The sequence below is a fragment of the Notothenia rossii genome (genome assembly GCF_949606895.1).
Source record: "Notothenia rossii genome assembly, chromosome: 5".
Taxonomy (NCBI): Eukaryota; Metazoa; Chordata; class Actinopteri; order Perciformes; family Nototheniidae; genus Notothenia; species Notothenia rossii.
Window position 1 is genome coordinate 86,009,256 of NC_136903.1, and position 13,735 is coordinate 86,022,990.

The following is a 13,735-nucleotide window of genomic DNA, read 5'->3' on the forward strand; positions in this document are numbered from 1 at the left end:
ACCAAATAAATAGCTAGTTGAATATTTTGAGCTTTTGGATATTGTTGAAGTGATGCTTCATAAGGAATACTTTTCAGTTAATCACCAGACTTTGGTTTTCATGCAGAAAAATGTGCCTTAGTTCGGCTGTGAACCATTTACTTCAAATCATCAAGACTTTTCTTTTTTCGGATGCTTGTTACCTTGTAATTATCGAGGCAGGCAAGTTCTCTTAATAAATTCAAGGTAACACAAGTCAATAATTGATTTTAGAAAATGGTAATTTTGAAGATGTATTCATTAAACAACCTAGAAACAGCAGTAAAGACACAGTTTTACATACGCAACACTAATTTGTATGTTAAAGATCCCATGTCATGCTTTTCTGGTTATTAGCCGTCCCCTTGTGTGTTATGGAGGTTTTTATGAATGTAAACGGTCTGCAGAGTCAAAACCCTCAAAGTGCACCCTGTAGCGAGTAAAACTCTAACACAGAAAATACCTCCCCAAAACGCCTCGTTGGAGATACGTCACTGTCCATTGATTCTTCCGGGTACCGCATGATGTCATGGGTTACCCGGAACCAAATGGACCAATCCGTGGAGCCGTTACGTTAAGCCCCCGCTGATTGGCCCAAATTGAGCAATCCACGGACTTCCTCACACACACTCAGTGCATGCAGCTCTGCTGATCTGTCCTCCCTGGCTGCAGGCTGATAACAGACAGTTGGGATCGCGGCGAAATTCTCTCTGCAGACCCATTCTCACAGCGTTTATCAACCTTTTTCTGACTCAATATCAAGCCACACTTATTGTTTTTACTTCGGCTGTGACTTTGTGTGTGCTCAGGGTGAGTTTGGCTGTGTTTCGCTGTCGCTAAACAAGGAAACCACACCTCCACGGAGCTCAGCACGATTCACAACGACCCAACCAATCAGAGCACACTGTGCTCACAGGGAGGGTGGGGGCTGGAGCTATTGGAGCTACAACGAGCCGTTAAGGGCAGAGAGTGAAATTCAGTGAATACACGTAGTTTACAGAGATGCTGTCTGAGAAGCCAAAGTGAGTTTGGAAAATTGCACAATATAAATCTATTCTAGTAGACCTCAACAATGGAACTATGATCAGTGGAAATGGCCATGACATGGGACCTTTAATACATATAACTACACATCTAGATTTGAGATATTGAGCAAAGCTATCAATGATAATTATAACAAATATGGTTTATAATAAATCTTGAAAAACATTCTAGCTATTCATCCACGTTTTGGGGGCTTCATAGTTACTGTAGTTCCAAAACCATCCATGCACTGCTATGCTATCCTATCAAGAACAAAAGTCCATCAAATGTTTAAAATATATCATTGTTATCAGGGTTTTGTCTAGACCGGGTAACAGGGGCGCCGCCACCTCTTACTTTTAGCGTAAGCCCGCATACCAAAAAACAATATTTCTGTTCGTCAAAAATTGCATTATTACTCCAAAATTAACCTGGCATCTGTTAGCATAGATCTAGCTCTCCGGCTTAGGCTCCATCTATGTCCATCTATGTTCCATCTTTAACGCCATTGATCTGTGGAGGATCTGCCGCGGTTTGAGGGCCTGCCGTCCACCCATTTCTGCTTCTGCTGGTGGTGGTTCCCACGGCTGAAGGCCGCTATCCACCTGCTGTTAGAGGCCTACTCCCACCTGTTGGGTGCTACTGTGCGGGGGAGGCCTGGTCTGGAGATACCGCGGAGAAACCGGAGTGTTGCCACACTGCTGATTGCCTATTTCCTTGCTGCTGTCCTGACGTGGTTTTGCTTCGGGAACATCGTGGATGCTGTTGAGCTGGACTGGGAAAATGGCAAATGTCGTGTTTCTGCTGTGCCTTTTTTTGACTGTGCTGGACAAGGAGAAGTTCGCTAGTCATCCTGACAATTCTGCTGGATGCGGGTCCGTTCTGCCGCCCGCAGTGGACATCCCCTGTACAGGTTCGGATGGGTTGCACAAACAATTGCTAGTTGCACTGTCGCGGACATTCATTTCGTCAAATGTCTGTCTTTCTCACATGCCTGCCACAATGGTCCTTCAGAATTGTTTTTTGAACTCTAATCTCACTTTTGCGAAGTTTGCTGGTGACTCTAGAACAGCTGAACATGTATGTGTGTTGATTAAGAGGAAAAGGTGCTTGGTATTTTTATTGTTGTTACTATCAGGAAATGTACAGCCAAATCCGGGTCCACCTGGTAGTTTTAGTCAAATAGCTACTCCTGCTGATTTTAGTTCTAGATCGGGGTTAGGTTTAATTCATTTAAATGTGCGCAGTCTGTTACCTAAATTAGATTTTGTCCGTATTTGGGCGAGTTCAACTGATGCTGATGTCATTGTCTTATCAGAAACGTGGCTAGACAAATCGATCTTGGCCTCTGACATTTACATAAATGGTTACAATGTATATCGCACTGACCGTCCTAAAAAAGGTGGTGGCGTTGCCATTTATGTCAAAAATAAGTTTTGTGTAACAAAAATGGTTTCCAAATCTGTTAGTAAACAACTAGAATTTTTAGCTGTGAATGTCGAAGTAACAAAGGGTCAACAGGTCATGGTGGTGGGTTGCTACAGGGCCCCCTCGGCTGTCAAGGACTCCTTATCTTCATTGGCAAAACTGTTATCTCAACTTTCCTACAAGGAAATAGTGCTGCTTGGTGATTTTAATTGGGATTGGTTAACTTCTGTGTCAGAGGATTTTAAAAACCTGTGTACCTCTTTGAACATTACTCAGATTATAGACAGTCCTACTCGCCCAAATATTAAGTCCCCAAATAAATCCTCCTTAATTGATCTAATTTTAACAAATGTTCCATATAAATACTCATCTGTGGGAGTATTTGCTAATGATGTGAGTGACCACTGTGTTGTAGCCACAATTAGGGACACTAAGGTCCAAAAAGTTAAACCACGCATCATCACAAAGAGAGATAAAAAACACTTAGTGGAGCAGGGTTTTTTACATGATCTGTTTGATTTTGATTGGGGAAAAATCGATCTGTGTGCTGATGTAGAAACTGCATGGTCTTATTTTTATCTTGGTTTTATAAAAATTATAGATAAACATGCACCTCTGCGTAAATTTAGAGTGAAGGGACGAAACAATCCCTGGTTTTCTGCTGAAATGTCCAGTCTCCTTCATGAGAGAAACAATGCCTGGGCAAAGGCTAGGAAATCAGGCTCAGAGGTAGAATGGCTACGCTTTAGGCAGCTAAGGAATAGCTTTACTTCAAATGTCAAAAGTGCTAAGTCAAAGTACTATTTGTCAGTTACCACAGAAAACCTGAATAATCCTAGTAAATTTTGGAAAGCCATAAAATCGATTTCCACTGGTGATATCCCAAATGAGCTACCTCCGTACCTCACCACAGCATCTGGCATTATATCAGACAGGGCCACCATGCTAAATTGCTTTAATAAGCATTTTGTCTCTTGTGGCTCTCTGTTTGATTCTGTCACTGACTGTGCTTCTGCTTCTGTGAACGCTCCAGTCCTTGACTCTGAACAATGTGGTCTGGAAAACCCTTTCAGTTTTACTCCTTTAACTGTTGGTATTGTCCATGAAGCTTTATCCAAGTTAGATCCTAAGAAACCGGCTGGCCCGGACAACGTAGAACCTTTCTTTTTAAAGATAGCTGCAGATTTTATTGCTCCACCTCTTACTTCTCTTTTTAACCTCTCCCTCAGCACAAATACAATTCCTAAAGTATGGAAGTCTGCTTATGTCCTGCCTCTACTGAAAGGAGGGGAGGCAACTATTTTAAATAACTATAGGCCAATCTCTAAATTGTCAGTTTTGGCTAAGGTGCTCGAACGACTTGTGAGTGAACAAGTAAAGGAGTTTTTATGTATAAATGATATCCTGTCTAAACATCAGTCAGGCTTCAGGAAGAAACATAGCACCATCACTGCAACAATGAAAGTGGTAAATGATATTACTAGTATGCTAGATAATAAACAGAGTTGTGCAGCTCTGTTTATTGACCTTTCCAAAGCGTTTGACACCGTTGATCATCGTGTCTTAAAACAGAGGCTACTCAGTACTGGCATATCCAGCCATGCAGTGGGGTGGTTTGTGAACTACCTCTCTGAAAGGTCCCAATGTGTTCACTTTGATGGGCTGTCTTCTGAGTGGTTAAACATTGCTAATGGTGTTCCTCAAGGTTCTGTTTTAGGTCCACTTTTATTCTCCATATATATCAACAGTTTAGGTGAAAATGTGGATGAAGCTACTTTACATTTTTATGCGGACGATACCGTGATGTATTGTGCAGGTCCCTCCATTCATGAGGCGGTTGTTAAATTACAGGCTGTTTTTAACATTATTCAGACTCAGCTCTCTGAACTAAAGCTTCTTTTAAATGTGGATAAAACCAAGATAATGCTCTTTTCAAAAGCTAAAAAGTCACCAGAGCCTGTTTTAGATATTGTATCAACGCAAGGAACAAAACTTGAAGTTGTTGCCTGTTACAAATACCTTGGTATCTTGCTTGATGACTGTCTCTCTTTTAAACTTCATGTCAATAACCTGCTTAAAAAACTGAGGGTTAGGCTAGGTTTCTTTTTCAGGAATAAGTCCTGTTTCTCGCTTGAGGCCAGGAAAAGGCTAGTCACTGTGACCTTTTTACCTGTGCTGGACTATGGTGATCTGCTGTATATGAATGCACCTGCCAACTACCTAAGCAAACTAGATGCTGCGTATCATAGTGCTCTGAGATTTGTCACTAACTGTAAAGCACTTACTCATCACTGTACATTGTATACCAAGGCAGGTTTACCATCACTCACTGTACGGAGGCTCAGTCACTGGTACACTTTTATCTATAAAGCTATGTTGGGTAAACTCCCGTATTATATCTGTTCATTGATAAAGCAGAAAGTTGCAAGCAGCTATTGTCTGCGATCGCAGGATATCGTCTTGTTAGATGTGCCAAGAGTAAGGACTGTCTTAGGTAAGACAGCTTTTATGTGCGCAGCTCCACTTGCTTGGAACAGTCTACAGGCAAAATTGAAATTGAGCATTTTTATTTCTTTGAATGTATTTAAGGCATGTCTAAATGAAATGCTTTCTGACACTCTGGGTATTTGTAAATGTTGAATATGTAAATATGATATCCTCTGTTGTTTGTATGTTGTTTTTATGTTTCATGTGGAACTAAATGATGCAGGTCTCCCTTGTAAATGAGATCGATGATCTCAAGGGACTAATCTGTCTAAATAAAGGTTTGAAATGAAATGAAATGAAGAAAATTGTTTCAAATAGACCTTCAGACGGCATGGACAGCTTTGTTTTTAATTGAGCTCCGTAGGGATGTAACGATACCAAAAACTCACGGTACGATAATATCGCGATAACAAGTCCACGGTACGGTATTTATCGCGATATTGAATAATAAAGGGAAGAAAAAAAAAATCATAAATTTTTCTTTTTCAATAAAACATTTTTTTACTCGGAAAATGTTTCTTTATTACATAATAAATCTGATTTTTACAGCCTTTTTGTAGGATAGCAGTATTTTAAAGTGTCAAAAACAAAGTGACAGTAACAGACTGGAACAAGAAAACCAGTGTTTTTGTACCTACTGGTACTACCAAACAAAGTAAGCATTTTCTTTATGCCACTGCATCTCACAAATAAAAAAGGACATTTAATAATCAGATCCTGCAATAAAATAAATCAAGTTTCACTTTAGTTTTTCAAGTAACTCAACTCAAACTCACTAGTCACTTACTCAGCATCATCAGACAGGTTTTTAGGAATATGAGAATGTCCACATTTCCAGGTATTTATAAGCTGGGATGTTTGGGCATTTACAATATCCCCTGCTCTGGAAAAAACTCTCTCGCTTGGTACTGATGTTGCTGGGACAGCAGTGGTCGCGTTAACCGAATATTTTATTTAACAATGACAGAAAAATCTGAAAGCAGTCTGTCATTTGGACAGATTAGAACAAACTCGGAACAGCGCCAACGTTTCCCCTCAGCCAGGCTCTGGTGTTATGCCGTGTTATGCATGCCCTCCAAAAGGAAATGATATAGTTCCCAAACCGTACTTTGCCGTACAGATCAATACATGCCTGGGAGGTTTTGCTTCACGCTGTGCGCGTCCCGCGAGGTGCATGCACACACGGCATAACACCGCCCCCCCCCCCCCGTTGACAGTTCACGAGCATGCTCTATCGTGATATGTTCAGACCCGACGGGTAATAAGGGATTTTGACGGATATTTTACGATCCTGTCTGTCAAAATGACGGACAGCGAAAAAGTCTAACGCCAGGCCTATTGACATGGCGAGATATAAATATATGGTTGGTACTTGTCAATGTCTCTAGGTGTGTAAATGTAGCCCTGTAAATACGATGTCCTTTTGTGTTATCTGTTGTTTTATTTTCATGTTGTAACCTACTTGCTGCCATGTTGGACAGGTCTCTCTTGAAAAAGAGATCGATGATCTCAATGGGACCACCTGGTTAAATAAAGGTTAAAAAAAAAAAGAGTAAAAAAAAAAAAATGTTTTTTTTAAAAATTATTATTTTTTAAAAATCGCGGTAGATTTTGTCAGTCTCACGACGGTATTGGGAAGTTTATTTACCGCGATACCGCGATATTCGGTATATCATTACATCCCTAGAGCTCCGACATCACATTGTTGATTACAACTGCAGAGTCATCTTGTATACGGGCGTAATGCTCATTATTCTATAATTAACACTTCCTAAGAATAAAAAAGTGCACTACTTTTTTGAGGCATATCTCTATAAAATATCAGTTTTCCATTTAAGCCCCGTCTTAAATGTGGATTCTGTGGAACATGATTCAGTGTGGTTTCTTCCAGCATTTGATGCAGCATGCAATCAATTACAGCTTAATCATGGTTGAAATAAATAATCTATGTAAAGTTTCAAACATGTTTTATGGTGAGAGGGCTTTGCTGTATATGACATGGTTTACGTTCGACACCTGCACTCTGACTCTAGAAACATGTAGAGATCACATTGGCTAGCATGCTGCAGCTCTCAACACCAACAATGCATCACGCAGAATCTCCATTTGTTATTCTGACAAAAGTCGATTCCCTGAAGAATACAACCTGCCAAACTGCCACAGCACTTCTCCCTCCAAACAGGCGTATAAATAGTCTCACTATGTGGCCGAAAATCCACAGAGGGCCTGAAAGATTTCTCCCCTGCACCTCCAGAGCTGGTTGGCATTGTCCAGAGAAAATCCAGTCCAATCAAAATAAACAGAGAACCCGCAGCGAGGAAACCCCTTCCACAAACATTTGGTTCTCATTTGAGCATGGGATCGTATGCGGGGAACTCTGCCCTTTGCTTCAGGACTTGGAACATGTGAGGCAAAAGCAAACTGGCTTCCAAGATTTCTCAGGGAAAATTCCTGAGGAAAGAAAAGGCTGGTCCCAGTTCAGCTGCTTTTAGTAACTGTTCAGTAATTATTGGTGAAATGCCCAAGAGAAGCGAACAAGGTGTTTTAATTAGGCAAGAGTAGGTTATTCAACGAGAGGGAAAGGATGTGCCACCCATATGTACAACAGTAACTCCTTCAGGGCTGCAGAAGGAGCAGTGTTGCATAGATGCAGCAGTGGGTGTGAAGAGTGACAAGAAACAAAGCCTGTTGTGTCTTCTGGACAAAAATGCAGATTCCCCAAACTGCAGCAGAGGCAGCAAAGTGAATTCCCCCCCCCACCCCCTCCCACTCAATGCTTTATTCTAAATGAAATGAGTACATCGATGTTCCTCTGGCTTGAAATCTTTATCTCCATGTGAACAAATGCTTAGTATTGTATCTCGCACGCTAATTAGACGCCCATTGATGTTATCTTTCGGTCTTAAGACACCAATTATCTACTGGGCGTGCTATCAAACTGTCTGGAAGAAAAGTGTAGTTGGTGGGTAGTATCCAGGAAGGAAAGTTTAACCAGCTAAACAACATCTCCCTATTTTTTCTATTTTGCCACTAATCAAAATGATGTGGATTAAAAGCAGGAGAGGCAGAACTTCACATAGTATCGGTTTTATGTACCAAGGAAATCCAGACATGACCGCAGCCCAAGGACATAACAATCTACTTCAATGGGGTTCAATAGTTTGGTTCAGTTCGGTCCAACTGCTTTACAACAATGCCCAATATCAGCAGCTGCTTTCATACCCATTCAGTCAGTCTCGTCACACACAATCCACGCATCTCATCCCATCAGTGCCGTGTTCACGCCCTGCTCTAGTTTTAGAATACTCCTTCTCGACTTTCCTTTAACTGGGTCAAAGGGCTTATTTGACCCAGAGTTTGATTACATTCCCGAACTTTCCCTGACCTCTCTGAATTCCAGAAGACATTCTACGACCAGTGTTCAGACCAGTGACTAACAGCAAAGACCTGTGATGGATTGATCTGTTAGAAAGAACCACATCTGACATTTGTTGTCACTTTTTACGGCTTTAAGGAGCCAAACATTGAAATAAGGGCTATTCAAGTGTTTGTACTGGCTAGTTGATTTAGCTCGGAAAAAAAAGATCCTCTGAATCTACAGACATGATTGACACAAAAGTCGTAGTTAAGCCTAGGGCTGCTCAATTAATCGTATGTTAATCGCGATTACGATTATGGCTTGCAACGATTACGAAAACAACGTAATCTAAATAAAACTATTTTTTTTTAAATTATTATTATTATTTTTTTTAAATCTTTTTTTTTTTTTTTTGGATTATATTTAAAGTCCAGGGTGATCAACTGTTAAAAAAAATACTGTTCAAATGTTTTTAAGTAAATGGATTATTGTTTTTAATAAATCGTGATATCAATTATTGACCCAGTGGAGTGAGTGGAATATGTTGAATATGTTTTACCAAAATGTTGGCTATATGTTAAGGAGTTTTCAGGTTGTGACAGTGCACTGCAACATGTTTGTTGATCTTGTTTATTGGTATTTATTATTTTGATATTATTTATTTAAAATGTAGACATGAATGTATAATTTATTTTATTTTGTATTGGGTTTTCAGTTGATTACTGATGGCCGGGAGGGTGTGCTGCGTGGGGGGGGGGGGCAACCCCGCGTGTCTCTTCCTTCCCGGGCATTACCCTGAACGTATAATTCAACAGTTAAAAAGTTCAAATTATTATTTGTATTTGTTTTAAAGTACAATAAATGGATGTTTTCAAAGTCAATGAATAATCTCATTTAATAATCGCAATTACAATTATTGACCCAAATAATCGAGATTATGATTTTTGCCATAATCGAGCAGCCCTAGTTAAGCCACTGCGAAAATGTGCTTCATCAGGCGACTCGCTTCCTCACTTTGATCATGAGATCTTCCTTCAAATGTCTAAACTCCGCTCCCCTGTACCTGCCCAGTAGCTTCTTATCCACTCTGGCAGCGTGGAGAGTATTCTCAAGCAGCTCCTCCACCTGCTTCCTGAGGGCTGTTCAAATATTTACCCCCCCCCGATAACATTTCCTCGGGGGCCTCAACAAGCACGCTGCCGTTAATGGGTTTGTTTTGCTAATACCTATGAATGTTTGCTTTCGCTGCCACTTAAATGAAGTGCCTCAAACATGGGGCATGCATTGCCATTTGCTTTATCCTGACACATTAATGAGTGTGAAATGTAATGCTGGAAGGAAACACTCTCAAACACACGCCAGGCTGAATTACTGTGGTGGTACAATTCATTAAGGAAAACCCCTATTACTCATACTTCACTTGCGAATAATGAGGGTTATGAGTGGTAAGTGAAAAACAATAAATTGCTCGTTCCAAAAATAAATAGAGACAAATTAACAGCCTCTTATCATCTGGCAAAATTAAGAGCTAAATGAGTGTTTTAAAGCTCGGGGGGGAACATGAGAAATCTCGATTTTAGTAAGTGTTCCTGAGGTAAGAGAAATTAGGTGAGGGGGAAAAATGTACTGCCGTTTCCCCGGCTCGCCCGATCAACTCATCTCCCTACTTAATGAGGCGTGGAAATGCTAATCCTGAGCTTAAAAGGCCTTTAATTTGCTGTCAGTTACCAGTGTTAAAATCATCACAAGCTGGATAATCTCAGCCCTCACACATCCTGAGTGTGTGTACACTGCAGTGTTTCATCTGTCCGCGGGGGCTTTTGATTTAAAGATTACTCCGGGCTTTGAGATATCAAAGTCAACAGTCCGTTTCATACTAATCCACATTTCTCTCCCAGAGGAGGAGGGGCCACTCTTAATTTAGTGGGAGAAATATTACTTTTGCAGCATTAGGGCTGAACCCAATAGCAAGAATCAATATTCCAAACGATGATATGCATTTTTTTGCATGGCTTGTTATTCTGTTTAAACCCAGCATTTCTGCACAGTTGCAGATCAAGATTATTCTACACATATTATTCCTGTCTAGACCACAAACATATCAGAGAGGTTTATAATGTAAAGGGAAACGGTCTCATTTCAATCTATGCAGCTTTCTACCAGGCTGTCAGTGTATCTCACTGCGAAACATTTATTTAGTTGTGAATCGTGTAGATGCATAGTTAATCCCTGATTAAAAAAAGGCACTGAATAAATGTTTTTATATACAATTTGCAACCGAGATTGTGCTGCTCCGGCTCCGGCTTCTAATTCCAGTCTCTATCCCTCTCTCTTTACTTTTGCAGAGCAGATGGGAAGCAGACACTGGGGATTCTTTGAAATTGTGGAAGCTGCAGAGTTTATTTATGCGCACACTAAAATAAATACATTTCCAATAGTTTACTGCTAACCTTTATTCTTGAGTTGGCAATTCTGATCGCCAACATCTGTCTGCTCTGAACTCAGCCGCCGTAGAATTAGATTCCAACTTTTCTGACTTCCAACATTTGCAATTTCACCAGCGGGTTCAAATTACAAAACAAAAAGTAAAACAATTATTGAAAAAAGCAACATTTCATCATTTCCAATTTGCACTACCTGTTTCAATGTAAGAGAATATTCCTGAAATAAATAAACCTTTCTAAAATACTATTTTCACTGTGGTCTCAAAACGGTTCACTTGAAGTGAGGCACATACCTGTTTTAACTCAGCAGCAATCTAACAGCACTATTAATAACATGCATATAACTACTAATAGCAAAATACTACGACGTTTCATTATTTTCAACGTCATGATGTCATAAAATATGACATTCAAACCCTCGTTTGGAAAACCTAATTTGAAGCTTTGAATGTAAAAGTTGACATTTGGTAAAGCCGTACACTGAATGCTCGTGAACCGCTCCTTCTTGATCGTCAAAGTGTCAGGAACGAATAGTGCTGATGAGTCAAGATGTTCTTTACGCTAGCTTAAATCCACAATGTGTGCATGTAAGTGTGTGTGTGGCGCTACTCGTCCACTTACCTGACTGCAAAATCTTAGTCGTGTCACGAACGGCCGCAGACACCATGGAAAAGTGTCTGTAGAGCGGGTAGCACAGCACCCTCCGTCCAAAGGACACCAGGACGTCCTGCAGGGAGCTGTACGTCTGCAACACAGAGAGCATGAGACTCAGCACAAACACAGACCATGTTTTATTGAATCAGAGAAGAATATCTAGCCGGACTGACAGTGACGGTACGTCCACACAGCAGCGGAAACAAATCTTGGACGTGGGCGTATCTGAAGCTTAGGGATTTTTTGCGAGCGATGGGACCAACAACCAATCACATGAATCTCCCGCCCCCGACATACAAAGCAATAGCAATGTTAAAACGAAGTAAACTGGATATAAACTCTCCAAACAGGCGAAAACCTACCAGTTTCACCCACTGTCTCTGCCACCTCCCTCCATGCCTGGCTCCTCCGGTTTGTATCCCGGTAAGTAAATAGGGACTGGTCATAAAGAACCGGGTGATTTGCTACCGCAATAACTAATTTCTCCTCCATTTTGTTAGGAATATAGAAAATGAACTGCGTGCGGTCTGGCTCTCCCAGCTTGCACGCGGTTTGATTGGCTCGCGCTTGTACTGTCAGATTTGCATAAACGGGATTTGATTGGCTGATGCTTCCACCTCAGCTTCAAACGTTGAACATTGCTCAACTTTTGAATCCTGAGATGCCTGGAAATCTCCGTTTTGCTTCCCCACAATGCAGTTCGGCGAAAAGTGAGGCAAAGTGACGTCACCCCATTCAAAGTCAATGGGCAGAAGCGTTGGAAGATTTTTTTTAAAGCTGCTGTGTGGACGGGCCGTTAGAGTTTGGTTCAGCTATATATTTCAGCCCAAGCATTTATCAACCTCTCTTTTCCTGCTGACTGGCTCCCATTGGTGTGCACGGCAGTCGCTGGTGGTGCTAATTACTCCCAACAACTCCCCATTTATTGAGCTGGCAAAATAGGGGCTCACAACTCTTAAACACCTCTGCAGCCCTGGCCTGTTAATTGCTGCTTCCTCTTTAATCACTGCCTCCCCTCTCAAGAGTTTCTCCGCACTAATGGACACACAGCCCGGAGACAAGAGGCACAGATTTTCATCTCCTGCTTCTTTCTCTGCCTTTGTGGCTTGTTAGGGATGTGTTGCGAGCTCCAGAGTGCGTGTCATACGGGATCATGCTCTCCCTTGGGCTTGTTTAGCAGGAGTGTAAATAAGGAAAAGAAGGGGAGGGGGAGAGGGGGGGAGCGCTGTCACACCAGCGCAGTCGACTGAGGACAAGTAAACATGCAGCAGACGGAGGGGGAGGGGTCCTATTTTATTTATATGTATACGGGGTGTTTCTCAATCTCGAGTACGCTTGCTTGGTAGCACATGTCTTCCGAGTCACTTCCTTCAGAAGCGAGGCAAGAATCCTTCCTGGCATCCGGAAAACGAAGAGTGGAACAGGCGAGCAAGTGTGCAGGTGTGCGTCATATGAGAAGCCCCGCCTTACATTTTCCGCCACAGATTTGGGGTAATTGGTCCGTGCACAAAGCATTGTGGGGATTTTAAGACCGTGGAGTCTACACATGTGCAGCCTCGAAATTTCTCCAAACGAAGTACGCCAGCCTCGGTAGAATTCCAAGTATGCTGGACATTGGAACAGTACTTCGGCGGCACCCGATGACGTAGTATGCTTGAAATAGTGGCTCTGGAGCAGCCTTACTCGACATTGAGAAACACTCAGAGACTCCTCAATTGTTCACTTACAACATTCTCTGCAAGATTTAGCTTATTGTGTTGATTTCTCTTTTTTACATGCATATAGTTTACTACCACTAACAGTTTTGTGCAATATGTAAATTGGAGAAATGTATTACGAATGTTACACTTCTTAAATTTACATTCTATGTGAACGCCCTTATCTAAGTGTTTTATTTTGGCTGTAACAATGTAATCATTCCCTCTGTGGGACAAATAAAGGTATTCTGATACTTCATCTGAATGTCTTTCATACTGATCCTGCAAGATAATGTTGCACTATTTTATTGTGCTCAGTTTTTTCTTGCACTTAATGCACAATAATTTGAATCTTGGAAAAGCAAGGTAGTGAGGGGTAACGTGAATGTTAGGCGAGGGAAGAGAGATAGACAGTGAGAGCATACAAAAAGAGATAGCAGAGGAAGCTGATTTAACGGTGACACAAAGACAGGCAGGCAGGCAGTCAAAAAAGGAGAGGAATCTATTGTCGAGCACAAGGTGACGGGAAGAGGAAAAGGAAGGGGAAAAGGGGTGGGGGTGTTTGAGTGAGTCGGCCTGTCAATAGCAGCTGACAGCCGGCTGACTGACTGAGGTGGAGACTCTTC

General features: G+C 41.4%; 1 protein-coding gene across 1 annotated transcript in view; it reads right to left on the minus strand.

Annotated features, from left to right (window-relative positions):
• shq1 (SHQ1, H/ACA ribonucleoprotein assembly factor) overlaps nt 1–13,735 on the minus strand; it is a 58,438-nt gene that overhangs the window by 14,535 nt on the left and 30,168 nt on the right. Inside the window, exon 10 of the mRNA XM_079681637.1 lies at nt 11,380–11,503. Coding sequence (XP_079537763.1) covers nt 11,380–11,503 — 124 coding nt within the window. The remainder of the gene's footprint in view (nt 1–11,379; nt 11,504–13,735) is intronic.